Source organism: Lepisma saccharinum, chromosome 30 (assembly GCF_977018435.1).
Source record: "Lepisma saccharinum chromosome 30, izLepSacc3.1, whole genome shotgun sequence".
NCBI classification, from domain to species: domain Eukaryota; kingdom Metazoa; phylum Arthropoda; class Insecta; order Zygentoma; family Lepismatidae; genus Lepisma; species Lepisma saccharinum.
The window spans coordinates 9,183,506-9,207,998 of NC_139258.1; the positions used below are offsets into that span (position 1 = coordinate 9,183,506).

Here is a 24,493-nt window from a genome sequence, read left to right on the forward strand (position 1 = left end):
AGTGTTGCCATATACGAAGATATGTTCCAAAAATGGCACTTTTCACTTACCCATAAAAGCGCCAGTCAAAAATTCATCAAATGTTGCACATGACCAATATTGGTAGCAAATGACAGACTGACTTGGCATCAGTCAACAAATGTCTAATTATGACCTTTCAATAATTTCTTACATATTTTTCTTACTCAGAAGTTAATTTCTGGAAAAATTTGAATGTTGCTTTCCGTCAGTTATTAATTTATATAATTTTTCAGCACGAAGTGAACTGATAATTTTAGGCGTTGAGAAATATATCAATGGATGAGGCTTTATAATGCAGAAAACACGGTGTAAATACGGTTACGGTTTTCATGATAAACATTTCCAAAGTTTGTGTTGTGCGACTTTTGAAACACACTGTATAAGATGCTGAGCATCACGGTATTCAAAACATCGCTAAATTATTTGAGAAAGCAGGAAATGGGGTGTTGGGGGACAAATGGAAAGAAATTGTTATGGAATGTTCACTACGTTGATAAAAAAAAATGCTAACTTACGATGTACTGCAATTAGAACCATCAAAATTTCGTACATATTGCAGCAAAGTTCACAGTCGCCCGGCTGAAATTTTTAGTCGCCATGGCGACCTGGCGACCGGGATTTTTCGAGCCCTGAGTATGGTATCAGAAAATATGGGTTAGGTTTTATTTTCCAACGGGGTGTAAGTGGTGACCCTTTCAGAAGACATTCAAATGTCGACCTCCCTTCCATGTAGCATTTTGTGGACTGTATTTTGCAGACTTACGAATGTCTTGCGCCTGGACCTGCACCAGTAAAATCCTGTGGGACTTGTGTTATGTCATCCCTGAATGTCTCTTCATCCATCTCAACAGACTAAATTCTGTTTTAAATTTCTTCCTGGCCATTGTTTGTTACCGAATTCCATCCACTAAACACCTACAAAAGCCTATTCTTCTTAAAAATTTAAATATCCATCCACCTCACGACAGACATAAATTGGTACACCATGTATTCCTTCATAAAATAGTTAATGGTACCATCAGAAGTGACCGCCTTCTTCAGGAAATTAACTTTCGAGTGTCATTTCGAAAAACAAGTACAACTCAACTTTTTGCTTCTCAGAAGCCAAGGTTTAACCCTCATCCAGCGTTCCTTGCTCTACAGACTACCCAGCCAATTCAACATGTTAACAGGTCAAATTAACACTCTTGATAATGAGGCACGTTTTAAAAGGCTATTGTACAAAAACGTGTAAGGGCCTTTATATGATGTAATTTTTGTTTATGTTATTATTTTTTTTTTCTTTTTTTTTCACTGTTTACATTGCAATGTAAAATGGCTAACGCTGTATTTGGAATTCTTGTTAAATAAATAAACAAACACACACACAATACGTTCTCTTTCATCTTCTGGCTTGCCCCCCACCTACGAATATCTCCCTCTGTGACCTTCTTTTATCTCATTTGTACCTCTCCACACCAGTCTCACAAAAAGAGATAGAGAGAGAGAGGAAGAGAGAAAGAGGGGGAGAGAGAGAAAGAGGGAGAGAGAGAGAGAAAGAGAGAGAGAGAGAGAGAGAGAGATAGAGAGAGATAGAGAGAGAGAGATAGAGAGAGAGAGAGAGGGGGGGGGGTGATTTTGATTTCCCAGAACTTTTTCAACCTACACTAACATATACATACAATAACACAATCTCACATGGCTCTACACTTCTAAAGAATGAAGTGTCCAGTGTCCTGTGTGTCCTTATTTCCTCCTAGGTAAACTGTTTTTTCCTTGCCGGTGTTACACCTGGCTGCTTCTCCCCCTTCCCTTCATCCTGTAACCTACTCTTCTTATCTTCCCTCCCCTCCTCCTTCTGATGGCATTGACCTTCACTTTCTCCTTTAACTCATCTGGCAAGTTGAAATCTTCCATTCTTGTGCAGAAAATTGGAGGTGGCTCAGGAGGAAATAAGGACACACAGGACACTTCATTCCTTAGAAGTGTAGAGTGACAAGCCATGTGAGGTTGTGTCATTGTATGTATATCTTAGTGTAGTTTGAAAAAGTTCTTGGTAACCAGAACGAAACGTCGCAGATAAAATAAATAAAAACCACTAAAAATGACTGTGTTAGATTATTTTGCATCTATAAAAAGTGGTTATGCGAACCTTTAAGAACATAAATTACAAAGGGAAGAGTTGTACGCTCCTTCAGTTCAAGGAGGACAGAAAGAAACTGCAAGGGAGAAAGTTTGAGAGAAAGCTCTCTCTGTCTCTCAACAGCCTTTGCTATAGGTTGTGTGGTTAATAACAGAAATTTCAAAATCTACATGGGTGAATCAAAAAGTAAGTTACACCAGAGCCATGTTCCTGTACTAAAAGAGATAAAATAATCACGTTTCGTGACAACACTGTCCACAATGTATTCTCCCCATACCCAAAGCAGCCATGCTGCAGCTGCTTTAATATGATAGTAGTCACCGTATGAGTATGGCGCATCGAACTGAGGTGGCGTCCAAAATTAAGGTGCGCTCTGTTGTGCTTTTGTGGACATGAAGGCATAATCAGAGTGAAATCCATCGCCAAATTGTCGTGGTGTATGGTGAAAATGCAGTGTCACACCCCATGATCAGCAATGGTGCCAGATGTTCGAAGAGGAAAGAACAAACGTGAAAGACGAACAGTGTGTTGGGCAGCCTGCAACTGTGAACACTATCGACAAAACAGAGAGTGTGAATGCAATCATCCTTGCCAACCACAACGTGAAAATTAAAAAGAGATTGCATATCCTACAATAGTGTGTCTATGCTGATTCATCACCAGTTGGGTGTATCGTAAACTGTGCTCTCAATGGGTGCCGCGATTGTTAACCGATGAGCACAAAAGTCAACTCAATTGAAAATGGACTGAATTTTTACACATAAGAAATAAAAAAAAAAACTGGTCACACGATTCAAAAAGTGCTTGGAATACTTTGGTGACTATGTTGAAAAAAGTTAAATGTTCATACATTTTTGTACAATAATTATTTTCTTTCTAATGTGTTTTGTTTGTTTTATACAGGAGGGTGTAACTTACTTTTTGATTTACCCTAGTACAATCTAATACTTGGCATGTTAACTCATCAGTCATTACCAGGTGTGTCGGTTAATAATTCTTAATTTCGTCGCTGCATGGCGCTGGAAGCAAGGGTTGGTGCACAGTCTCAACTGTTACGTCAGTGTGTTGCCAGAACAGTACCTGTCAAAATGCCATGGATGTGCAACCGAGTGCAAGTGATTGTGATATTGGGTTTGTGTGGGAAACAAATCAATCTTGTTCAATCAAAAGAAAAACGCGAGTGAAAGCCATCGTATCCTTGTGGAAACTAACGGTGACAATGTCCTAACGCAAGACACGTGTGTGCATTGGTTTCTACAATTCAAAAGTGGTGATTTCGACTTGAAAGACAAAGATTGTCCAGGCCAGCAGAAAAAATTCCAAGACTCCGAATTGCAAGCACTGTTGGACGAAGACGATACGCAAACGCAACAACAACTGGCAGAGAAGTTAAAGGTTGGTCGTCAAACCATATCTGATCGTCTTCATGCCATGGGAGAGATCCAGAAGGCAGGAAAATGGGTCCCACATCATCTGAACGACAGACAAATGGAAAAGTGAAAAACGGTGTGTGAAGTGTTGCTTTCTCGGCATGAAAGAAAGTCTTTCTTGCATCGGATAGTGACTGGGGACGAAAAATGGATCTGCTTCGAGAATCCAAAATGCAAAAAGTCATGGGTTGACCCGGGACAACCTTCAACATCGACTGCAAAACCGAAGTGGGATCAGAAGGGTGTGGTGTACCATTAGCTTCTGAAACCAGGTGAAACAGTGAATGCCGTTCACTACCATCAACAACTCATCAATTTGAAATATGCATTGATTGAAAAGTGCCCAGATTGGGTGAGAAGAAACGGAAAAGTGATTGTGCAGCACGACAACGCCTCATCACATACAGCGAAAGGTATCAGAGACACCATTTCTGCACATGGCTGGGAATTCTTGCCCCACCTGCCATACTCACCAGACTTAGCCCCTTTGGACTACCACTTGTTTTCATCGATGTCTCACTCACTTTCCCAGCAACACTTCAACAATTAGGAAGATGTTGAATAATGGCTTGCTAACTGGATCACCTCAAAATGTGAATGATTTTTCTGGAAGGGCATCCACAATTTGACGGACAGATGGGCACAATGTATAGCTAGCGATGGCGCATACTTTGAATAAAGCATTTGTTACCTTTCTCCCCAGATACACTTGTTTTCTTTCGGATCAATTAAAAATTATTAACCGGCACACCTGGTATATACTCCACAAGAAGTACACTCATGCTAATTCAAATTGTACTTATTTTCATGATATAAATTAGCAATAATTGATAAATAATGCAAAACGTGAACAAACCAGATCATTTTTTTTTTAAAGCATTGCTCTAATGCCACTTTCACCAAATCAGAATGAAGAAGATGAGTGATGATACTGATGATGAGACAGTCAGAAAGAAAACCCATGCCCTTGCTGGAATTTGAACCCAGTAGTGGTAAGATCAAAAATCTACAACTTAATGCACTTGGCCAAGGAGCTGGCGTAATATATCCATGATAATTGGCAGTTTATTCTTTGAAGTTGTAATTTATTATAAGCAAATTGTGTAATTTCATTGTTATTGAATAGAGTTAAATTGTATCACATGGGCCTTGGCAGAGTGGTTAGCACAGCACACTGCGATGCAAGGGGTCTCAGTTTCGAATCCTGGCCTGGGCATTAATGTTCTTTTGTGACTGTCCTTTCATCAATTAGCCAAAAGTGGCAGAAATGCAAATTTAAATGAACCTAATGAATGAATTAAAATGCATCAGCATCTGATGCATGTCGGCTTCTATTCTCTAAACAAAAAGAAAACATTAAAAGTTACATACATGTTTTTCCTTCTTCATTTCCTTTCCTTTCCTGCTCAATTCCTGTTTTGTATCGTAACCTTGCCTCTGAATTTCAGCTCTTCTTTGGGCTTCAACACGTGCTGCTTTTCCAAGCTCATAGCAGTTGTTAATGCACTCAGCAGTGCTATTGTACTCATCAGAGGCATCACAGCAATCTAGAAATAAGGTGGTTTGAAACTTTGCACCATTTACAATTCAATAACAAATTATGCTTACATTCATAAATTTTAAACACTATTTGAACATGTAAGTATTTCCTTATTTTCCTAAATAATATCAGGGCTAATTAGAAATCAACTTCTGATTGGCTCACAAAAAGCAATACATAACCGCAACAACATGGTACATGTGTAGTAGCCATCAGTAATGTGTAATCACACTGCACACACAACAACAATCCATTTGCTTCAACAGTGTGCGAGTAGGAACTGACGAACATGGGTGCTCGTATTACTGCTCCCGCCAGTTGCGAGGTGTGTGGTGTGATTTGATTGCTTCAAGCAGAAGTCAACACAGCCAAAATTCATCGTACATTGTGTCGTAAAGGTAAAGGTAAAAAGGTAAAGTGCTCCCCTGTGCATAGCACCACGCCATGAAGGCATATAGGGGGTGTGGGGGTAACGCCAAACATTTTCTTGATCCGGTCGTGAGTGGGGGTGATGTGATCAGCATCACACCCCTGACCGCCTTTAACCCCCAGGGTTTCCCCCAGGTACCCATGTTATTCGACGCTGGGTGGGCGCCGGGGCCGCTTCCATCGTTAGAAAAGTTCCCGGATTTGAACCGGCCGGGGATCGAACCCGGGACCTTTAGCATGGTAGTCAGACGCGTTACCGACTGAGCCACCGCGGCCACATTGTGTCGTGTTTATGGAAATGGCGTTACGAGTGATAATTCTGCGAGACACTGGTGCACAAAATTTAAAGCTGGGTGTGCCGTTGCGCATAATAAGGGAGGTCAAGGAAGGCCTTCAATCGTGACCGGTAACTTGTCCGACAAATTGAAGAAATTGTGCAAACAAAATGCAGTTTCACAACTCTCCGAGGAATTTCCTGGACACAATCGACGATGAGCTGCGTTGACTCCTCCTGCTTGAAGGAATGGAACCCCACCATGCACCTCACAACTGGCGGGAGCAGTAATACAAGCATCCACGTTAGTCAGTTCCTACTCCATGCACTGTTGAAGGAAATGAACTGCGGTTGTGAGTGGAGTGGGATTACACATTACTGCATATGTGCCATGTCATTGCGGTTATGTATTGCTTTTTACGAACCAATCGAAAGTTGATTTCTGAATAGCCTTCGTACTAGCCACTGCCATTGAAACTGGAGAAACTGTAAAATTACAGAAAATAATGTAAGATGCTTTTTTCTTCTTTATACATTTACATAATGTCTCTTGTTTTTTCCAAATGGTGCTTATTAACTTTCAAATGAATAATAATAACACTGACTTCAAGAAGTGGATGATGGTGCTGTCATTGGTCTAATACATAATGATAATGACTTGATGATTTTCACTAATGATTTTAAAGATACCTAGATTACATACAATAAATGATGAAATTACGCATTCCATTACAGGATATATATATATATAACAGTTGGGCTGAAAAGTTCGTAGGCTAACATAGTAAAAAATATTTTTTTGACAAAATTCGATTTTATTATTCAATATAGTTGCCTTCGAGGGCGATACAACGATTATAGCGGTCATACAATTTTTCGATGCCATTTTTATAGTACGATTTCTCTTTAGCCTCAAAATAGGCCTCAGTTTCGGAGATTACCTCTTCATCAGTGCTAAATTTCTTTCCAGCAAGCATTCTTTTAAGGTCTGCAAACAGGAAAAAGTCACTGGGGGCCAGATCTGGAGAATATGGTGGATGGTGAAGCAATTCGTAGTCTAATTCATATAATTTTGCCATCGTTTTCATTGATTTGTGACACGGTGCATTGTCTTGATGAAACAGCACGCGCGGCACCCATTTTGCACACAGCTTTCACACGTTCAAATATTCATGCACAATATGTCCAACACGTTCCTTTGATATTTTTAAAGTCTCAGCTATCTCGATCAACTTCACTTTACGATCATTTAAAATTATTTTGTGGACTTTTTTGATGTTTTCGTCAGTAACAGCCTCTTTGGGGCATCCACTGCGTGCATCATCTTCGATGCTCATTTCGCATCGTTTAAATTTAGCAAACCACTTCTCAACGGTTGATTTTCCTGGTGCAGAGTCCGAATAATGTTTATCAAGCCAAGCCTTGGCTTCAACAGTATTTTTTTTCGCCAAAAAGCAATGCTTTATTAACACACAAAATTCTTTTTTTATCCATTTTTTCACAATAACAAAAGCTGCTTCACTCACAATGCTATATCTCACGAACTAATTATCCGGCAGCTGTGAAATTTATACACGTATCTTTTGAAGGTTAGTACTAAGTAAAAATTACATGGATTTAATTCTAGTAATGCCATCTATGAGTCAGCCTACGAACTTTTCAGCCCAACTGTTATATATATATGAATATTGTATGTGGAAAGTTATTGGCAATCTAAGCACTAGCGAATATCAATTAATCTGTCCCAGCTCTAACAAAAATCTAATGTCAGTATAATAACAAATTACACATATTTTCAATCCTACAAATATCATTCTCTTGTTAAACTTCCTGATCCAAGGATTCTCAAGGTAAAGTACTCTGTTGTTCTAGAAGTTTGAAAAGACTTTCCAAACTAAATTTGACTGTTCATCTTTTGGGAACAGCAAAATGTCAAATTTGGGAAATTGGATATTTGAAAAAAACTTACATTTTGGTAAAAGAAATAATAACACTGATAAATTCTCAAAATATACATTTTACATGAAAAATAAACAAAATATGCATTAAAATTGCCAATACATGCAAAATATGCAACATAAAAAGAATGTTTCGTTCCATTTTTGTTAAAATGAATAAGAAAAATATTTTGAAATAAGCTTTTCAATGAAAACATGCATTTGCATGTATCTCCTGAATCAAGTGATACATGAGGGTCAAGAACGAGTATTCTATTATGCTATCAGGTAAATTAAACTTTTACTGCTTTATTCCTTTTTGCAATAAAGTTTGTGCATGTTAGCAACTGCTAATAATATTTCTAATGGCAAATATGCACCAACAAGAAGTTTCATACATACCACAAATGCCATCGTTAACCCAACCAGATGGAATGTTTAATGGCTTATGGCCAGCATTGGTGCAATGAAATTTTCCAGTTGGACATGCAGCGGTTCCTGGTTCATCACTGCCATCGAAGCAATCACAGTAATCGTCATTTATATGTTTAAATGGTAATGTTGCACTGCCATCAAAGCATACAAATGATTTCTCAGGATTGTACAATGAAGCCTCTGAAAAGAAAAAGAAGTAACTTCAAATAATATCTTTGAAATTATTTTCGCTTCCGTGTTTGTTCAATTTAAGTTTTGAGCCTTAAATGTTGGTGTGATATGTCACAAAGTGCATTGTGTTAATTCTGGAGCATATTGTGACTCAGGTACTGTTCGGAGATCCATCCTCTTGAGTGCTACATGAACATTGAGGTATCTCATTAGCAATTAGTAAAGTGTAATTTTATTCTGGGGGAGGGGTAAATTTCCCCACCAAAAACAAGAATAGCTTTCACATTATAAAATATTTCGGTAACAGTTTCATAGATCGGAGACACATTAAAATCGGATATTTTGTGTTTCGGATGGTTCGTACTTACCAATTATGTATTGCGGAACATAGTTCAAGGTGCCATTATGCTTTTTACACGAAAAAAAAACAAAACAATTTTTCACATAGAGAGTAATTTCTTAGACTCCTTTTTTCGCTTCCAGCAAATCTTGACTACCATAGTGGGCATGCAGTGTTTCCATTCATGAATAGCCACACAAACCATTTCCGATAAGGTTAGGTTAGGTTTGGTTACGTTAGACAAGCATAGTAAAAAAAGGGGGGTTTGAAATACTGATAGGGGCTTACGTCATCAAACGTATGCAGCATCCGGTTTTCGTAGGGAAAGCAAATGAAAGCAATGGCAATTGTGCGTCGGAGATATATTTCTCTTCAAAAATACATGATTTCCCAGTGAAATATATTCCACGATGAAAGAAAATATCTCGACGAACGTTGTAAACCTTGGAGAAACTCATTTCCGTAAGTAGTTTCTTGTGTAAAATTGAAGAAAAGTGTGCCTGATGTATGAAACTGTTACCAATATTTCTTCTCTGAAAGTATCAGCCGTAAGTGGGCTATTCTGCCAACAGAATGGAGCACACACCAGTCAATATGCAGGTACAGTTTTCAACCCTCACGTCTTGGCCTTTCCTACATGCGAGACTGCCAAAATTGAAAACTCAAATGTATACATTACAGTGCTGCATCGAGGCTTTTTTGCTCGATCGTCTAATAGTTTGCATGGATGACACTACATGGCTTACGGAATCGACTGTTTCTTCTCTCGAACAGATAAACGATCGGTATATGTTCGAAGCCCAGTAGTTCACGTAAATTGTCTGTGGTAGCGAGGCTTCAAATATGGATGGTGAATTGAAAGACGCAGTGAAATTTAAACTAAAGTGAACACAGTCATCCTCTCCATGTTAAAATGTAATTTAGCCTATCTTACCAATACATGAAAATGAATAGATGATTATAGGCTGAAACTACCTGCACACATTTTACACATATATTTGTACGATTATTGTCACATTGAAATGATATTTGATACTCTATATTTGAGCGTATCACGCTCGAGCGTGGGAGATTAGATCGAGCAAAGGTGGTCCAATGCAGTACTCGTAAATACAAAATTCCTTAACTTTCGTCTTCTACCTTCTTTTTTCATTCTTTTTACACGTAAGGCTTATAGTCCAATATGTACTGAACAAAAAGAGGTATTTCAGAGATAAAATTTTATTTGAAACCTTATGGAACTTAAATTACGGTAACGGTTCTGATTGTTTTATGATTTCTCCTAGCACAAAGACTAATTATCGTAGAATTTTGGAAATTATTGTCACACGAAATTTGAAACTTCCTTAAAGTAATGAGCACTCTTTGGATTCGAAAAAGCTATTAATGTTTTGAAAATTATTACGCACTTCTCATGGACAAGCGACAGTAAATATCGTAGAAGAGTGGGAATGAATGTAGAAGTAAATCGGAACCTTAATAGAATCCATTTAGGGATTTTATTTTAATGCTAAGGGAACCCTGCCTAACCTACCCATGAAAGCATATATTGAACAAAAGCTTAAGTAATCGCTAAAACTCCGCAGTATGTGTTAACAGACGTACATCGAAATTGAACCATGTAAAAATTGCATTCGTAGCATGATGAAATCGCAATAAAACAAAAGGAACTTGGGTCAAAAGATTCACTAAGAATCATTTATCAGACAAATTAAGATTTGATAAGTAGGTTATGCAAGTATCTGTTTATGTCAATGAGCACCAATACACAGAGTACTGGCAGGTGGCCGCAGTGGCTCAGTCGGTAACGCGTCTGACTACCATGCTAAAGGTCCCGGGTTCGATCCCCGGCCGGTTCAAATCCGGGAACTTTTCTAACGGTGGAAGCGGCCCCGGCGCCCACCCAGCGTCGAATAACATGGGTACCTGGGGGAAACCCTGGGGGGTAAAGGCAGTCAGGGGCATGATGCTGATCACATCACCCCCACTCACGACCGGATCAAGAAAGTGTGGGGCGTTACCCCCACACCCCCTATACGCCTTCATGGCGTGGTGCTATGCACAGGGGAACACTTTACTTTTTTTTTCTTCTTTTTTTACTGGCAGATTTTCATGCAAGGTTAGAAGGCATTCTGCACTCGAAACCAGATGATGGAAGGACCTAAGACTGTTATTTTAATACCAAGAACAATAAACCTGACCTGCCTAATGTAACAACAAAAGCATTTACGGACATCATACCCTTTGCACCTCATGCCATGTGATGTATTAGCAGCAGAATGTAAATAAAAAGAGCTGCTAACAGACAAATCGTACATATGGAGTACACAAAACGTAAAAAATCATTCTCCAGAAAACGCCCAGTAAGTAATCACTAAGCCGATGAAGTAGTTATGTATTAACAAGACATAACTAGAAATTGAACCATGTAAAAAAAAATGGGTAAATATGCGATATCGCCCGAACGGATTTCTTCAAATTTACAGGAGAAACTACTTACTGAAATCAGTTTCTGTAGCATTGTTAAAGTTCTTCGAGGTATTTTCTGAAAACTTCACCATACAATGCTGCAGAACAAGAAATAATCACTTGTTACGTAAGAAAATTGCATCTTATGTAACATTAGGCCGTTGTTTCCATTATGTACGTGCAGATGGCGCGAGCGTCGAAAGTCACGCCATCTCGCCAGTGTTTCCAAACGTGCCTTTTTCTTACGAGAATTTTTTTTTAACTATGTTTACCTAACCTAACCTTGCCGGAAACGGTCCGTGGGCTATCATGAATGGTTTCTTGGGGCTATCCGTCAATGGTTTGTGGGGCTATCCGTCAATGGTTTGTGATGACATAATGAACACAAAAGTAGGTATTTTTCGGTTAAGAAGGTTGAAACACTGCATACCCACTCCAAATCAACAAAACACAAGCACGATGTGCGATGATCCATGACATATTGTCTGTTACCCAAGCGGAACAAGGAAGACAAATAATGAGTCGTAATATGAAAAGTTGACACTATTTTATGGAAAAAGGCATAATTCACCTTAAAGAATCTTCCGCAGTGCAGAATAGGTAAGTATCAATGCTAAAATTAACGAAATAAATGAGTGAGAGGTGTTTGGGCGATATCGCATAATTACCAAAATAAATATGTAGTATCGCCCGAACGGATTTCTTCATTTTTACAGAAGGAACTACTTACTTTAATCACTTTAAACGAGTGAGAGGTGTTCGGGCGATACTACATAATTACCCTAATGAAACAAAGATTACTACTTAAAAGTTCTTTACACGATGACAGAAACAATTCAAAATTCATTTTGTCAGACCAGCCAATAGAATCTCCATAAATTACATATAGATTTGATTTGTTATTTAGCGTCGCTTTTATGCCACTTTTGGCTAATCGCGGCGATGAGGATGCGTGGTATAGTGGAACCAGGAGCAAAACAACCTGCGCAGACCCGCAACTCTTGTGCACCATACTCCCGCGAGTAGAGGAGGGGGAGAGTGGACCATTCTTCCTTATGGCCTGAGGTGGAGGCTAGTAGAGGAAGCTGCGCGGGGTTTTTGTCCAAAGGTTTTTTTTTCCTTGTGGTCGATCTATAGTATGATGGAAGTAATGAAGTGATACAAAGAACACCCATGTCCAGACCAGGATTCCAAACCGGGACCCATTGCCTCGTAGCGAAATTACTACTGCATGTGTGTGTGTACCAAGATGAATTAAATATCTTTGGGCTAATAACGAAATTATATGCCGGCGCTGGCGGAAGACCAGGAGAGGAGATTTGTGAATGGACCTTATTAATTAATTTCAGGGCCCCAAGTTCTGTACTTACAACTGACTGGCGTTTTCTAATAATCTTAATTAATAAGTAAACGATTTCTACTTTCTAGAATAGACTACAGTATCACTTCAAACACTACTCACTTGAAATCGAAACTCCTCTCGGTCTAAGAATTTCCGATGATTTTATTTCATGAAAATTAAATACTATGCATAACGTTGATATACTTGCGTACAAATAAAAATGCATCTTTCTATCTACGAGTTCTTGTTTTCGTAGTTACAGTCTCAGACACCGAGTACAAAAATTATTAACTCTCAATATACTGAAATGTGTGCGTCTGTACACAAAAGCAAAAGCACCATGAATAACACTTGCACACGAACGCGACAGAAAATATCTTCTTACAGCGTGCAGATATTATAACTTTATACAGCGTAACAGCATCGTAATGTGAAAGGGATCTCCTAAAAAAAAAACAACATCTATTTGACGTGTGAGGTGTGAAAAACGATATTAGTACAAAGAAAAACCTGACATTCAGGACAAATAAAAAAAATTCCCATCCTGTCGGGGAATAGTTTCCTATTTTTCATATTGAAAGTACTCCAAATCAAAACCACAACTGTTTTGGAATCCCGAAAGTCTAGATTGGGATGAGAATTTTTTCTCGTAATCCTCATAATCACCACTGGGTGATACCGACACTAATACAATACAATAAAATACCTTTATTCATCGTTAGACATTGTACAATGCAATAGATGTCATTATCACGACGTGGCTTTCCGATTGTGCCTTACTATCCGCCATGAAGGAACTGCCATTTGTATTAACAAAAGACGATTGATTCTAGCCTTTCCGTTGCTCTTTTCCTTCTGATCTCGTTTTAGTGTTTGTTTACCAACACACTATCATCAGCCAAAAACTTGTCATTCATTTGGCGTGTACTTTAAGATAAGTGATTGGACAAGTTAACAAGATGGAAAAGCTGTATAAAAAACGAAAACACGGTGATATTGGAGAATCAATGTTTGATATGGGTTCCCCTAAGAAGAAACAAGAAGGTGAGCAGTTTAATCGCATTCTTGTTCTTGTATATTTTGTATTTCTTTGAAAATTAATGTAAGCATATGCATATAGCAAATCAAACAATGTCAAGACCATCAATTAACTGGCTGGCTGAAACAGTCCAACTTCCGAGTGCTGGGATACTGATCTCGGTAACGGTTCCGAATGTTTAATGATTTTCGCAAGTTTTATAGGAGTATTACGCAGTGCTTTATAATACTGGAAACGATTGGGACCAAGTTCCGATTGTTTAATTATGTACCAATCATATTTTGATTTATTCTTTAGTCTGTTAACACATACACCAGAGGGGTACTAATTTACTATAGTTCAAAGAGATTTCTTCATTTTTACAGAAGAAACTACTTACCGTAATAAGTTCCTGTAATTGTCTAACATCAGGAATGTGTTTTGTGTGATGTGGGAATGTATGTTCTTTGTTGAAAATTCATGCTCCGACAGAGAATAGCCTTTGACGCGTACACCTTCCTACATCATCACGCGTCGTGATTGTGTTTTGTTCATGTTTATTGGGTATCCAGTGTTTCGAACTGTCTGTGTTTGCAACGTAAGTTAGAAACATGATGTGCCGTGGATGCGTGGTGAAATATGTACTGAGTGTGGAAGATCCAGTGGATTTTTTAATTTAATTGAACACGGGATCGTGAAGAAAGGAAAGGAATGTCGAAAATGTGGCAGTGAATGTAAGCTACTCGTTAAAAGGAATGGGCTGTGGGTATGCTTAATATGACGTGTCGTGGATGCGTGGTGAAATTCAGGTAAGTTTTCTGTATCCTGGAAACAGATTTCGGTAAATTTCTCGTAAGGGACAAACGGATTTCATCAAATTTACAGGAGAAATTACTTACCGAATGCAGTTTCTTTATACTTCTGGAAGATCGGGGAAGTGTTTTCTCGCATCGTTCATTGAATTTTGACGGTAAATCATATATTTTTCGATATAAATGTGTGACCGATGCAGGGAAGTTCTTGCATCCATTTACTTCCAGGTGGATGTAGCCTGTGTGTGATGACGTAATCCTGGTCAGTGTTTCCAAACACGTGTTTTTGTAACAAGAAGATACGTTTCCGCAAATGGTTTGTGGGGCTATGTGTCAATGGTTCGTGGGGCTATGTGTCAATGGTTCGTGGGGCTATGTGTCAATGGTTCGTGGGGCTATGCATCAATGGTTTGTGGGGCTATGCGAGAATGGTGTGTGGGGCTACGCAAATTTTTTTCGAAACCAATTTTTAACTATTGAAACCTATAGGGACCCTACCTAACCTAACCTTACCGGAAATGGTTCGTGGGGCTATGTGTGAATGGTTTGTGGGGCTATGCGTCAATGGTTTGTGGGCTACGTAGGTATTTTTGGGTGCAGTGGGGTGGAAACACTGCATGCCGAGTACGGTAGTGAAACTGTGACTGCCATTTTGCGTGTTACCGAAGGCAAAAAGAAACGAGGAAAACTTACTCAATATGTCGCAAATAGAGCTTATTTCCGTGAAATAAGCGAAATGCCACCTTCAGCAATGTTTCTCAATGCAGAATACGTAAGTACGAATATTCAAATTAAATGAACTAGCAAATTTCAGCTGTTTGTCCCATACGAGAAATTTACCAGATTTCTTCAAATTTAAAAGTTTGGGGCTCATTTGGGGGCAGGTGATTCCAGCCAATTTCTAACATGCCTTTAACAGGAACTCTATAGAGAAAGCCGGGGAGCCGGAGCGGAGTGGAGGCAGGGCCACGGTAGCGGTTGGGGGCGGTAGGTCAATTACCCCAGGGGTGTAGCCCGGAATTGGTGGGAAATTTTCGACTCAAAAATTTCAAACGAAAATAATTTTTTACTTTAAATTTCCCACTGATTTTGGGACGGATAGCCCCAAAAACCATTCATGGATAGCACCACAAAACATTACAATTTCCTTCGTAAAAAAATGCGAAAAAGTTCTTTAAAAATAATTACATCAGATGAGCTTTGTTCACGGGTATTTCTTGGGTTCTCAAGGTTGAAACACAGCATAACGAATGAAAATCGACAAAAGACAAGCACGACGCTCGATTATGTAGGAAGTTGTACGCGTCATATTGTGTCTGAGGCAAGCGAAAATACTACAAGAAAGAAGTACTCGTAATGTGAAAAATTGCAATTACTTTGATCAAAGAAATGTCAATACATGTTAAGGAATGTTCTGCAAAGCAGATAGGTAAGTACAAATGTCAAAAATTGACGAAACAAAGAAATTATAGGTGTTTGAACTATAGTAAATTTTACCGTGGCACAAAAAGCGAAGTAAAATAAATCAAATCAAATCGTCCTTGCAATTAGCTTGGAGAAGCAGAAAAGCGATATAAAATTAGAAAAGAACATGCACATTATTTCTTTTAGAATGATTATAATTTTTACATACACAGTTTTCTTTTATTTCTGTATAATGTCAAAGGCAGTACTGCAAGTTTGAATTTGTTGAAAATATGATAACATTTTCTCTTTACAGATCTGGAAGTAATGGGAATCTCAAGGTCAGGCCGCGTTAGAAAGAAATCTTCCAAATTGATGGACTTTGAGTCTCCTGATGACATTGATCCTCGACACAGACGTAAAGTTGAAAAGGAAGTAATAATACGAAATCGAAAAATGGCCATTGAACGCCCGTCAAAAGTTCACTTGGACGAATCGGTAACACAGTCTTCCCAGGATGAAACTTTATCAGAGGTTTGTTTAGTTGTGTATTAGGAATCACTTTTATTGATTTACAACTTAGCGTGACATTGTTGGTGTTTGTTATTGTTGCTTGTTTCCATGGTTTAAGATCTATTAATCATGGATTTGATAAATGTCGTATCGCTTTTGTGATGATGGAAGGAAAATCACCATTTGCTCATGATAAAAGCAGGTAGTAGTTAACTTTGCACATTATGTGTGCATTTATATATTGTGATACTACAGTCAGTCCTTTTTATTGCAATTCAGTTGGTTTTTAATCATAATTTGAACATATTTTATGCTGTGACACATGATTTTAAAAATTCTCTCTGGAGTCACATTAGTAACTTCACAGTTTCATGATAACCACAATCTTTTTTTGTGGATTTTTCTTCTTGAGTTTATTTGATAATAAGAATTGTCTTTATTCAAGCAATCTCTTGTGCTGTTTTTATGATTTTATTTCATAACTTAGAAGCAGATAAATTCATGCTGCCAGAATCAGGATTACTTATATTTTGTGCATATTCTTTTTACATTCTTTCTCCAACCTGGGTTTGTTGTTTTTTAGAGGGGATGTAACCAGTGAAGTGACACTCCCTTAGTAATTATTGATAATATGATACATACCAATTATCTTATCAAGCTGATATTTCTACACTAATTATTTATATTAGTTTTGTGTTTTCTGTTTTTCACCATGCCTAAAGTAGGCCTTTCACCAAAGAATAATAACGACATTCATTACGGAATTTGGATCAGATGTGTTCTCAACAGATTGATTGGTGCTGTTCTGCAAACTTTGTGAAAAAAGTTAAAAAACAGTTAGTGCTGAAAAGCATTTAATCGCTGCCAAGCATAAGTCTGCAGATACCTTAAAAGGTCAACACATGTCTTTTTAATACCAGTTTTGTTAATTTATTTTGCCACAACTTCCGACTTTCAATTATTACACACATTAATAAAGGTTTTTCAAGAAATGTTGTGCCATTAATGTGTTGGATCAGTACAGTATTGTTTATTAGTGCTGGTAACTTCCATTCATGTAGATTTATTATTTATAATGATATTTTTTTTCTTTACAAAGTACTTGGTTATTGCAGGATGAGGATGATTACCCGATGATGAAGCCGGAACTGGACACAGAGTCTGACAATGAATCAGGGCTGTATCCACCCCCTGGTACTCTGGAAGATGATTCGAGCTTGGATGACATGGGTAAGTGATACAAGTTGTATATTGTGGTAACTTTTATTTATATTCTTATCTAGTCCTCCATACTTTTCTTTTATTATGTATGGTACTTTCCATGGGGAAAATGTTTCTCACATTATACCGATGAGAACTTTTTTTCTATCTTCGAGAATGTGGGACCACCACGAAAATCTGAAATATACAAATGGAAGGGGACAGTGTATTGTAATGTGGAATGTATGAACAATGCAGATCATGTGTACAAGGTGTACAATATACAAGCGAGCAAAATATCCTTAGAGATAGCATCGTGCCACATGTGTTTCGAAGGCTGAAAGTATACATTAGCATTACAAGAACAAAGAGGCACATACTACAGTAGGACACTATTCCCCATAGTTCCACCAACTCCCTGTGGCATTCTCTGGCATTTCTCTCCCAAAGAATGGTTATTTCGATAAATGAATGCTGGTCACATCGTGGAACGGTGGTTGATCCAACAAAGAATTAACACTGCCCTCTATAAAATAACCATTCATCACACTGCCATCTGGAGAGATGTCCAAATACTACGGGTGCCATGTTCTCCGGGCATATGATCATATTGGGATACCACCGTTTAACTGAGAAAAAAATATAGTTGCCATGACTTATGCTCCAGCCCTCGTACTTACGTCCATAGGATGGATGCTGATGTGCCTGAATTGAAGTAAAAAAATATCTGTGGGATTTTGTTTACTGATATTTTTGTTGCTCATACTTTTCTTGAGTTTTGGTCTTTCGCACAGCAGGAAATAGAAAAAAACTGTAACTCTCTAGCCTTCTTAAACCCGAAGGTTTATGGCTGCAGAAACACAATCCTTCCATCTGTCCCTATCCTGGACAAGATCAATCCAATCTTTTCCATCCTTATCGATTTCCTTTAGGTCCATCTCAACATTATCCCTCCATCTTTGTCTTGGCCTTCCTACAGGTCTCTTACCACCAAGTTTCCAATCAAGAATCCTGTAAACTCTTCTTTCCTCTCCCACTCATGCCACATCGCCTGCCCACCCAAGTCTTCTTGATTTAATTATTACTTTTAATTTTTTTTAAAAAAAGAATCAGAATACAGAGATTCGAAAAGATGGTAAATCGAAAACGGCAGAATTCTGAAATGACAGGGAATGGAGAAGAAGGGTTATGTGAAAGTTAAGGACCATAAGTAATTGAATTGACAAGAATCTGAAAAGGCAAGGAATCTATAGACATGAACACAAAACTTACAGTCATTAATTTTACAAAGTTCTTGTGGCCTGTTTAATTTTTTTGCATACTAGGATTATCTCAACATTATAAATTTTAATCTTAATTCATGCATATAGCATACTGTAGCTAAGAAATTCCCCTACTACACAGATAGGCACACTGGTGAAATGTCAATAAAATTATGATATTGCTTATTGTACACTTTTACAGGGAGTGACGAAGATGATGAAAGCCCAGATGAAAATAGCCTCATGATGGATGATAGTTCACAGTCAGGGCACGCATCTATCAAGCGAGAACCAGAAGGATTGCCATCTCAGGTAAATTAAAGTAGATTCTACTATTGACTCCATAATTTAGTGTGATTTTTTATATCAAAGTTGAAGTAGTTCCAAATTAATGTTGAAATTACTGAAAATAAGATATAGTTGCTGTAAAATTGAATATAATAAGTTTGTACTTGTACTGTATACTGACAGAGAAGCACATTTGTATCATTAAAACATGAGAATATGGAAGAATTATACCACAGAAGGATGCAAAGTTCACAAAATGAACACTATGGTAACATGGAAAAAAATAATTTGTACTAATAACACATCAAACTTATATAGTGTAGAAATTGTGGGTTAGCAGTTTTCAGTTCCAAATGAATCAAGGGGTAATATCATTTCTAAAACATTATGTGAGATTCTAAATGTGAAGGTTTAGCTAAACTATAGTAACCTTCTTACACACATGTTCATCAATTATCGTTATAATCGTCTGGAAAACCTGGAAAAGTCAGATAATTTTGTTATGTCCATGATTCTTGTTAGTTTCTTCCCTTAGTTCTAAAACTAGCCGTTGTTGTGATGTAGGGTTCTTCCATCAGTCCTGGTGTTATCATTTGTCCATTATTCTTGCTCAGTTCTTCCCCCAGTCATGATGCTAACCTTTGTATGTGATGCTTGTTGTTTTTTTTTCACCAGTCCTGATGTTGACCTTTGTCCTTGATCCTCTTCAGTTTCTTCTATCAGTCGTAGTGCATTCCTATGTTCTTAGTGATCTTCAGTTTCTTCCATCAGTCCTAGTGCATTGCGATGATCTTCGTGCTCTTCAGTTTCTTCCATCAGTCCTAGTCCTTTCCTTTGACCAAACTTGATGTTGACCTTTCTCCTTGATGCACTTCACTTTCTTCCATCAGTCCTAGTGCATTCCTATGATCTTCGTGCTCTTCAGTTTCTTCCATCAGTCACAGTCCTTTCCTTTGACCAAACTTTATGTAGACCTTTGTCCTTGATGCTCTTCAGTTTCTTCCATCAGTCCTTGTGCTTTCCTTTGACCAAACCCTGATGCTGGCCTTAGCCCATGAGGCTCTTCACTTTCTTCCATCAGTCCTAGTGCATTCCTATGTTCTTGGTGCTCTTCAGTTCTTCCATCAGTCCTAGTCCTTTCCTTTGACCAAACCTGATTTTGACCTTTGTCCTTGATGCTCTTCAGTTTCTTCCATCAGCCCTAGTGCTTTCCTTTGACCAAACCCTGATGCTGGCCTTAGCCCATGATGCTCTTCACTTTCTCCCATCAGTCTTAGTGCATTACTATGTTGTTGGTGCTCTTCAGTTTCTTCCATCAGTCCTAGTCCTTTCCTTTGACCAAACCTGATGTTGACCTTTGTCCTTGATGCTCTTCAGTTTCTTCCATCAGTCCTAGTGCTTTCCCTTGACCAAATTCTGATGCTGGCCTTTGCCCATGATGCTCTTCAGTTTCTTCCATCAGTCCTAGTGCTTTCCTTTGACCAAACCCTGATGCTGGCCTTTGCCCATGATGCTCTTCACTTTCTTCCACCAGTCCTAGTGCTTTCCTTTCACCAAACCCTGATGCTGGCCTTTGTCCTTGATGCTCTTCACTTTCTTCCACCAATCCTAGTGCTTTCCTTTGACCAAACCCTGATGCTGGCCTTTGTCCTTGATGCTCTTCACTTTCTTCCACCAGTCCTAGTGCTTTCCTTTGACCAAATCCTGATGCTCGCCTTTGCCCTTGATGCTCTTCATTTTCTTCCATCAGTCCTAGTGCTTTCCTTTGACCAAACCTGATGCTGGCCTTTGCCCTTGATGCTCTTCAGTTTCTTCCATAAGTACTAGTGCATTCCTATGTTCTTGGTGCTCTTCAGTTTCTTCCATCAATTCTAGTGCATTCCTTTGTTCTTGGTGCTCTTCAGTTTCTTCCATCAGTCCTAGGGCTTTCCTTTGACCAAATCCTGATGCTGGTCTTTGCCTTAGATGCTCTTCACTTTCTTCCACCAGTCGTAGTGCTTTCCTTTGACCAAATCCTGATGCTCGCCTTTGCCCTTGATGCTCTTCATTTTCTTCCATCAGTCCTAGTGCTTTCCTTTGCCCAAACCCTGATGCTGGTTTTTGCCCATGATGCTCTTCACTTTCTTTCACCGGTCCTAGTGCTTTCTTTTGACCAAACCCTGATGCTGGCCTTTGCCCTTGATGCTCTTCATTCTCTTCCATCAGTCCTAGTGCTTTCATTTGACCAAACCCTGATGCTGGCCTTTGCCCTTAATGCTCTTCAGTTTCTTCCATAAGTACTAGTGCATTCTTTTGTTCTTGGTGGTCTTCAGTTTCTTCCATCAGTCCTAGTGCCTTCCTTTGATCAAATCCTGATGCTGGCCTTTGCCCTTGATGCTCTTCAGTTTCTTCCATCAGTCCTAGTGCTTTCCTTTGACCAAATCCTGATGCTGGCCTTTTCCCTTGATGCTCTTCATTTTCTTCCATCAGTCCTAGTGCTTTCCTTTGACCAAACCCTGATGCTGGCCTTTGCCCTTGATCAGGTGCGTCGCGTGATAATGTTTGCATGAGCATGCGAACACTCATGTAAATGTTTTAAATTACGTACATATTAAATGCACACACACACCCACACACATTTTTTCGAAAAAAAAACTTCTTTGATGTTCGAATATATACAAGGTGATCCAAAAAGGCCGCCCCTTTTCAATTGGCTACTGCAAAGCCAACACTGGCCGGCGCGCGCTGGCGGCAGTGAAGCGTATTCACGAATAGTGGGAGAATCAGTTGCGATGGAGAACTGGAATGTGCAAGACCGTGTTCGTGCGGTAGAGCTGTTTATAAAAAGCAAGTCCATTGTTGCAACCCAACGAGCTTTCCGCCGACGAGGCCAGCGTAGAGATGCACCAGACAAACACACCATACGGCGCTGGGTAGCGAAATGGCACGAGGAGGGTTCAGTACGACACAGGTCGTCTCCTGGACGACCCCGAGCTGTAAGGACACAGGAACACATCAACCGTGTGCGGAATGACATCCAAAGAAGTCCACGAAGATCAGTGCGCCGCAGATCGCAAGCATTGCATATGACGTATGGCAGTTTACATCGCATTTTACACTTGGATTTACATACACGAGCGTATAAGGTGCAAGTAGTGCAAGCAATGACCGCAGCCGACAAAGTGGCACGTGTTCAGTTTTGTGACACGTTTCTCGACATGTGGGCACAAGATGCACGCATTGTCGACAACCTTCTGATGTCTGACGAGGCACACTTTTTGCTATCGGGGTCGGTCAGCAAACAGAATTGCCGTTTCTGGGGTACAGAAAACCTGCGGCGATTGCATCAGCGTGAGTTGCACAGTCCCAAGTTAACTGTGTGGTGTGGGATCAGTACATCAGGAATCATCGGACCATACTTCTTTCGCTGGTGCCACGTGTACTGTCAATTCAGAGCGTTATGTGACCATGATCCAAGACTTTCTCGTGCTGGCACTCCAACGACTTCCTCTGATCACATTGTTCCAACAGGACGGTGCAACGGCACACACAGCCCGTCTGTCCATTGCCAAATTGTGCGACCTTTTTCCCAGCCACCTCATCTCCCGATATGGCGACGTGGCTTGGCCGGCACGTTCGCCGGATCTGACGGCAGCTGATTTTTTTCTTGTGAGGATACCTGAAGTCCCGCGTCTACGAAACGCGCCCAGGAACGATCCAGGAACTGGAGGTGAACATCCGCCGTGAAATCGTTGCTATTCCGGTTGCTATGCTGCAGAATACATTGCGGCGTAGCTTCGTTGCTCGGCTTCATGAGTGCTCCAACAACGGTGGTGCTCACCTGAGTGATGTTATATTCAAAACTTAAGTGAGATGTGATGTGATGTGACATTCACAACCTGATTGACATATCTTGTATCAAACTCCCATGTCTGTGCAACACTTCTGTCCTTGTAGCTTGCAATTATTCACCTAAATAAAGTTATGCTCACCAATTGAAAAGGGGCGGCCTTTTTGGATCACCTTGTACACATAATTGATTCAGAGTCGACGTCTTTCACGTCTGATAACTTTTTTAGAGAGTTGGTAACACTGACTCCCACTGTGTTCCACGGATTGCATTGAACACAATTGCTGTGTGTGTTGCATTAGACGGACAGCTAAGGGACTGTTGGCCATTATACCGCAAAAATGTTCACTGGGCTGTGCGAACATATGGTGCTGGAAGCCCTGATTCAAGCAACAATACTTCTTGCATTCGGCACCAGAGTGCAGCATATACAAGGCATGTCTAGGGGGACTCGAGACAGTCTGAGCTACATAGTTGCAAACTTTAGTGAGAAATCGCTAAACCTGGCGGATTTTAAATTCCAGTGGGCGTTAAAGTTCACGGAATAGTGACGAGCAACTTTTCTTTAGAAACAATTGCAGGAGTTACATATCTGTCAAGGTTATATGATTTGTGCCCGACCCTGTGGCCGAGTGGTTAGCACATCGCGCTGCAACGCCAAGGGTCCCGGGTTCGAATCCCGGTCGGGCTTGGTTGTTTGTGAATGTCCATCCATTTCATCACTCATCCCCATCTTCGCAAATTAGCCAAGAGGCACAAAACTCGAAGTAAAATAAACTAAATCAATCAATCAATCAATTTATATGATTTGCGCATGTGTGTAAGGGTCATTCAGACTATGCAACTTTTTTTTTTAGTAATCGTCGTTTTTAATGCAAAAAAAAAAAACTCTCAGCAACTTAAATTGCAAAGGAAAGTAAAAAAAGGTAAAGTGTTCCCCTGTGCATAGCACCACGCCATGAAGGCGTATAGGGGGTGTGGGGGTAACGCCCCACACTTTCTTGATCCGGTCGTGAGTGGGGGTGATGTGATCAGCATCACGCCCCTGACCGCCTTTACCCCCCAGGGTTTCCCCCAGGTACCCATGTTATTCGACGCTGGGTAGGCGCCGGGGCCGCTTCCACCGTTAGAAAAGTTCCCGGATTTGAACCGGCCGGGGATCGAACCCGGGACCTTGAGCATGGTAGTCAGACGCGTTACCGACTGAGCCACCGCTTTCTGCGTTTTAATTGTTGACAACACTGTTGCTGTAGGAGAACTTCAAGGGGACATGTTATTTTTGGAAAGGTCAAGTTCTGTTCGTTTTGCGGGGCAATAAAAAAGCCTATGCTCTTTGGCGGGAACTGGCAAAATGCTGTTAGAGTGGTGTCGACTTTTGAGAGCACGATACCTATTGGCTTTTAGTCGTGTGCGCCCGCACGCGTGTGTGTATGTGTAGTGTAGTGTTGTGGTTTGTACAATATGAATACTGTTAGGAGTTTGAAAGAAACTTCATTTTCGCGAATGAGCGAAGCAGAACGAACGGAAGTAAAAAGGATGGGCCCTCACCAGACAAACCTCTGCATTATACAAGAGGTAAGTACTCCCAACCGAGTTATTGTGGGTGGGGCGAGGGCATTCTGTATAATACCCAAATATCTTATATACACAAAATATT

At 39.7% G+C, this 24,493-nt stretch overlaps 2 protein-coding genes across 2 annotated transcripts in view; one reads left to right on the plus strand and one right to left on the minus strand.

Moving 5' to 3' along the window:
• Window positions 1-12,861, minus strand: part of GCS2beta (glucosidase 2 subunit beta) — a 42,745-nt gene extending 29,884 nt beyond the window's left edge. Inside the window, exons 1-3 of the mRNA XM_083115298.1 lie at window positions 12,631-12,861; window positions 8,156-8,368; window positions 4,945-5,120 (exon numbers count right to left, since the gene is read on the minus strand). Coding sequence (XP_082971424.1) covers window positions 4,945-5,120; window positions 8,156-8,368; window positions 12,631-12,736 — 495 coding nt within the window. The 5' untranslated portion in view covers window positions 12,737-12,861. The remainder of the gene's footprint in view (window positions 1-4,944; window positions 5,121-8,155; window positions 8,369-12,630) is intronic.
• A 514-nt stretch (window positions 12,862-13,375) lies between these two features.
• LOC145982070 (uncharacterized) overlaps window positions 13,376-24,493 on the plus strand; it is a 40,555-nt gene continuing 29,437 nt past the window's right edge. The window contains exons 1-4 of the mRNA XM_083115663.1: window positions 13,376-13,554; window positions 16,061-16,278; window positions 17,373-17,487; window positions 18,922-19,031. Coding sequence (XP_082971789.1) covers window positions 13,470-13,554; window positions 16,061-16,278; window positions 17,373-17,487; window positions 18,922-19,031 — 528 coding nt within the window. The 5' untranslated portion in view covers window positions 13,376-13,469. The remainder of the gene's footprint in view (window positions 13,555-16,060; window positions 16,279-17,372; window positions 17,488-18,921; window positions 19,032-24,493) is intronic.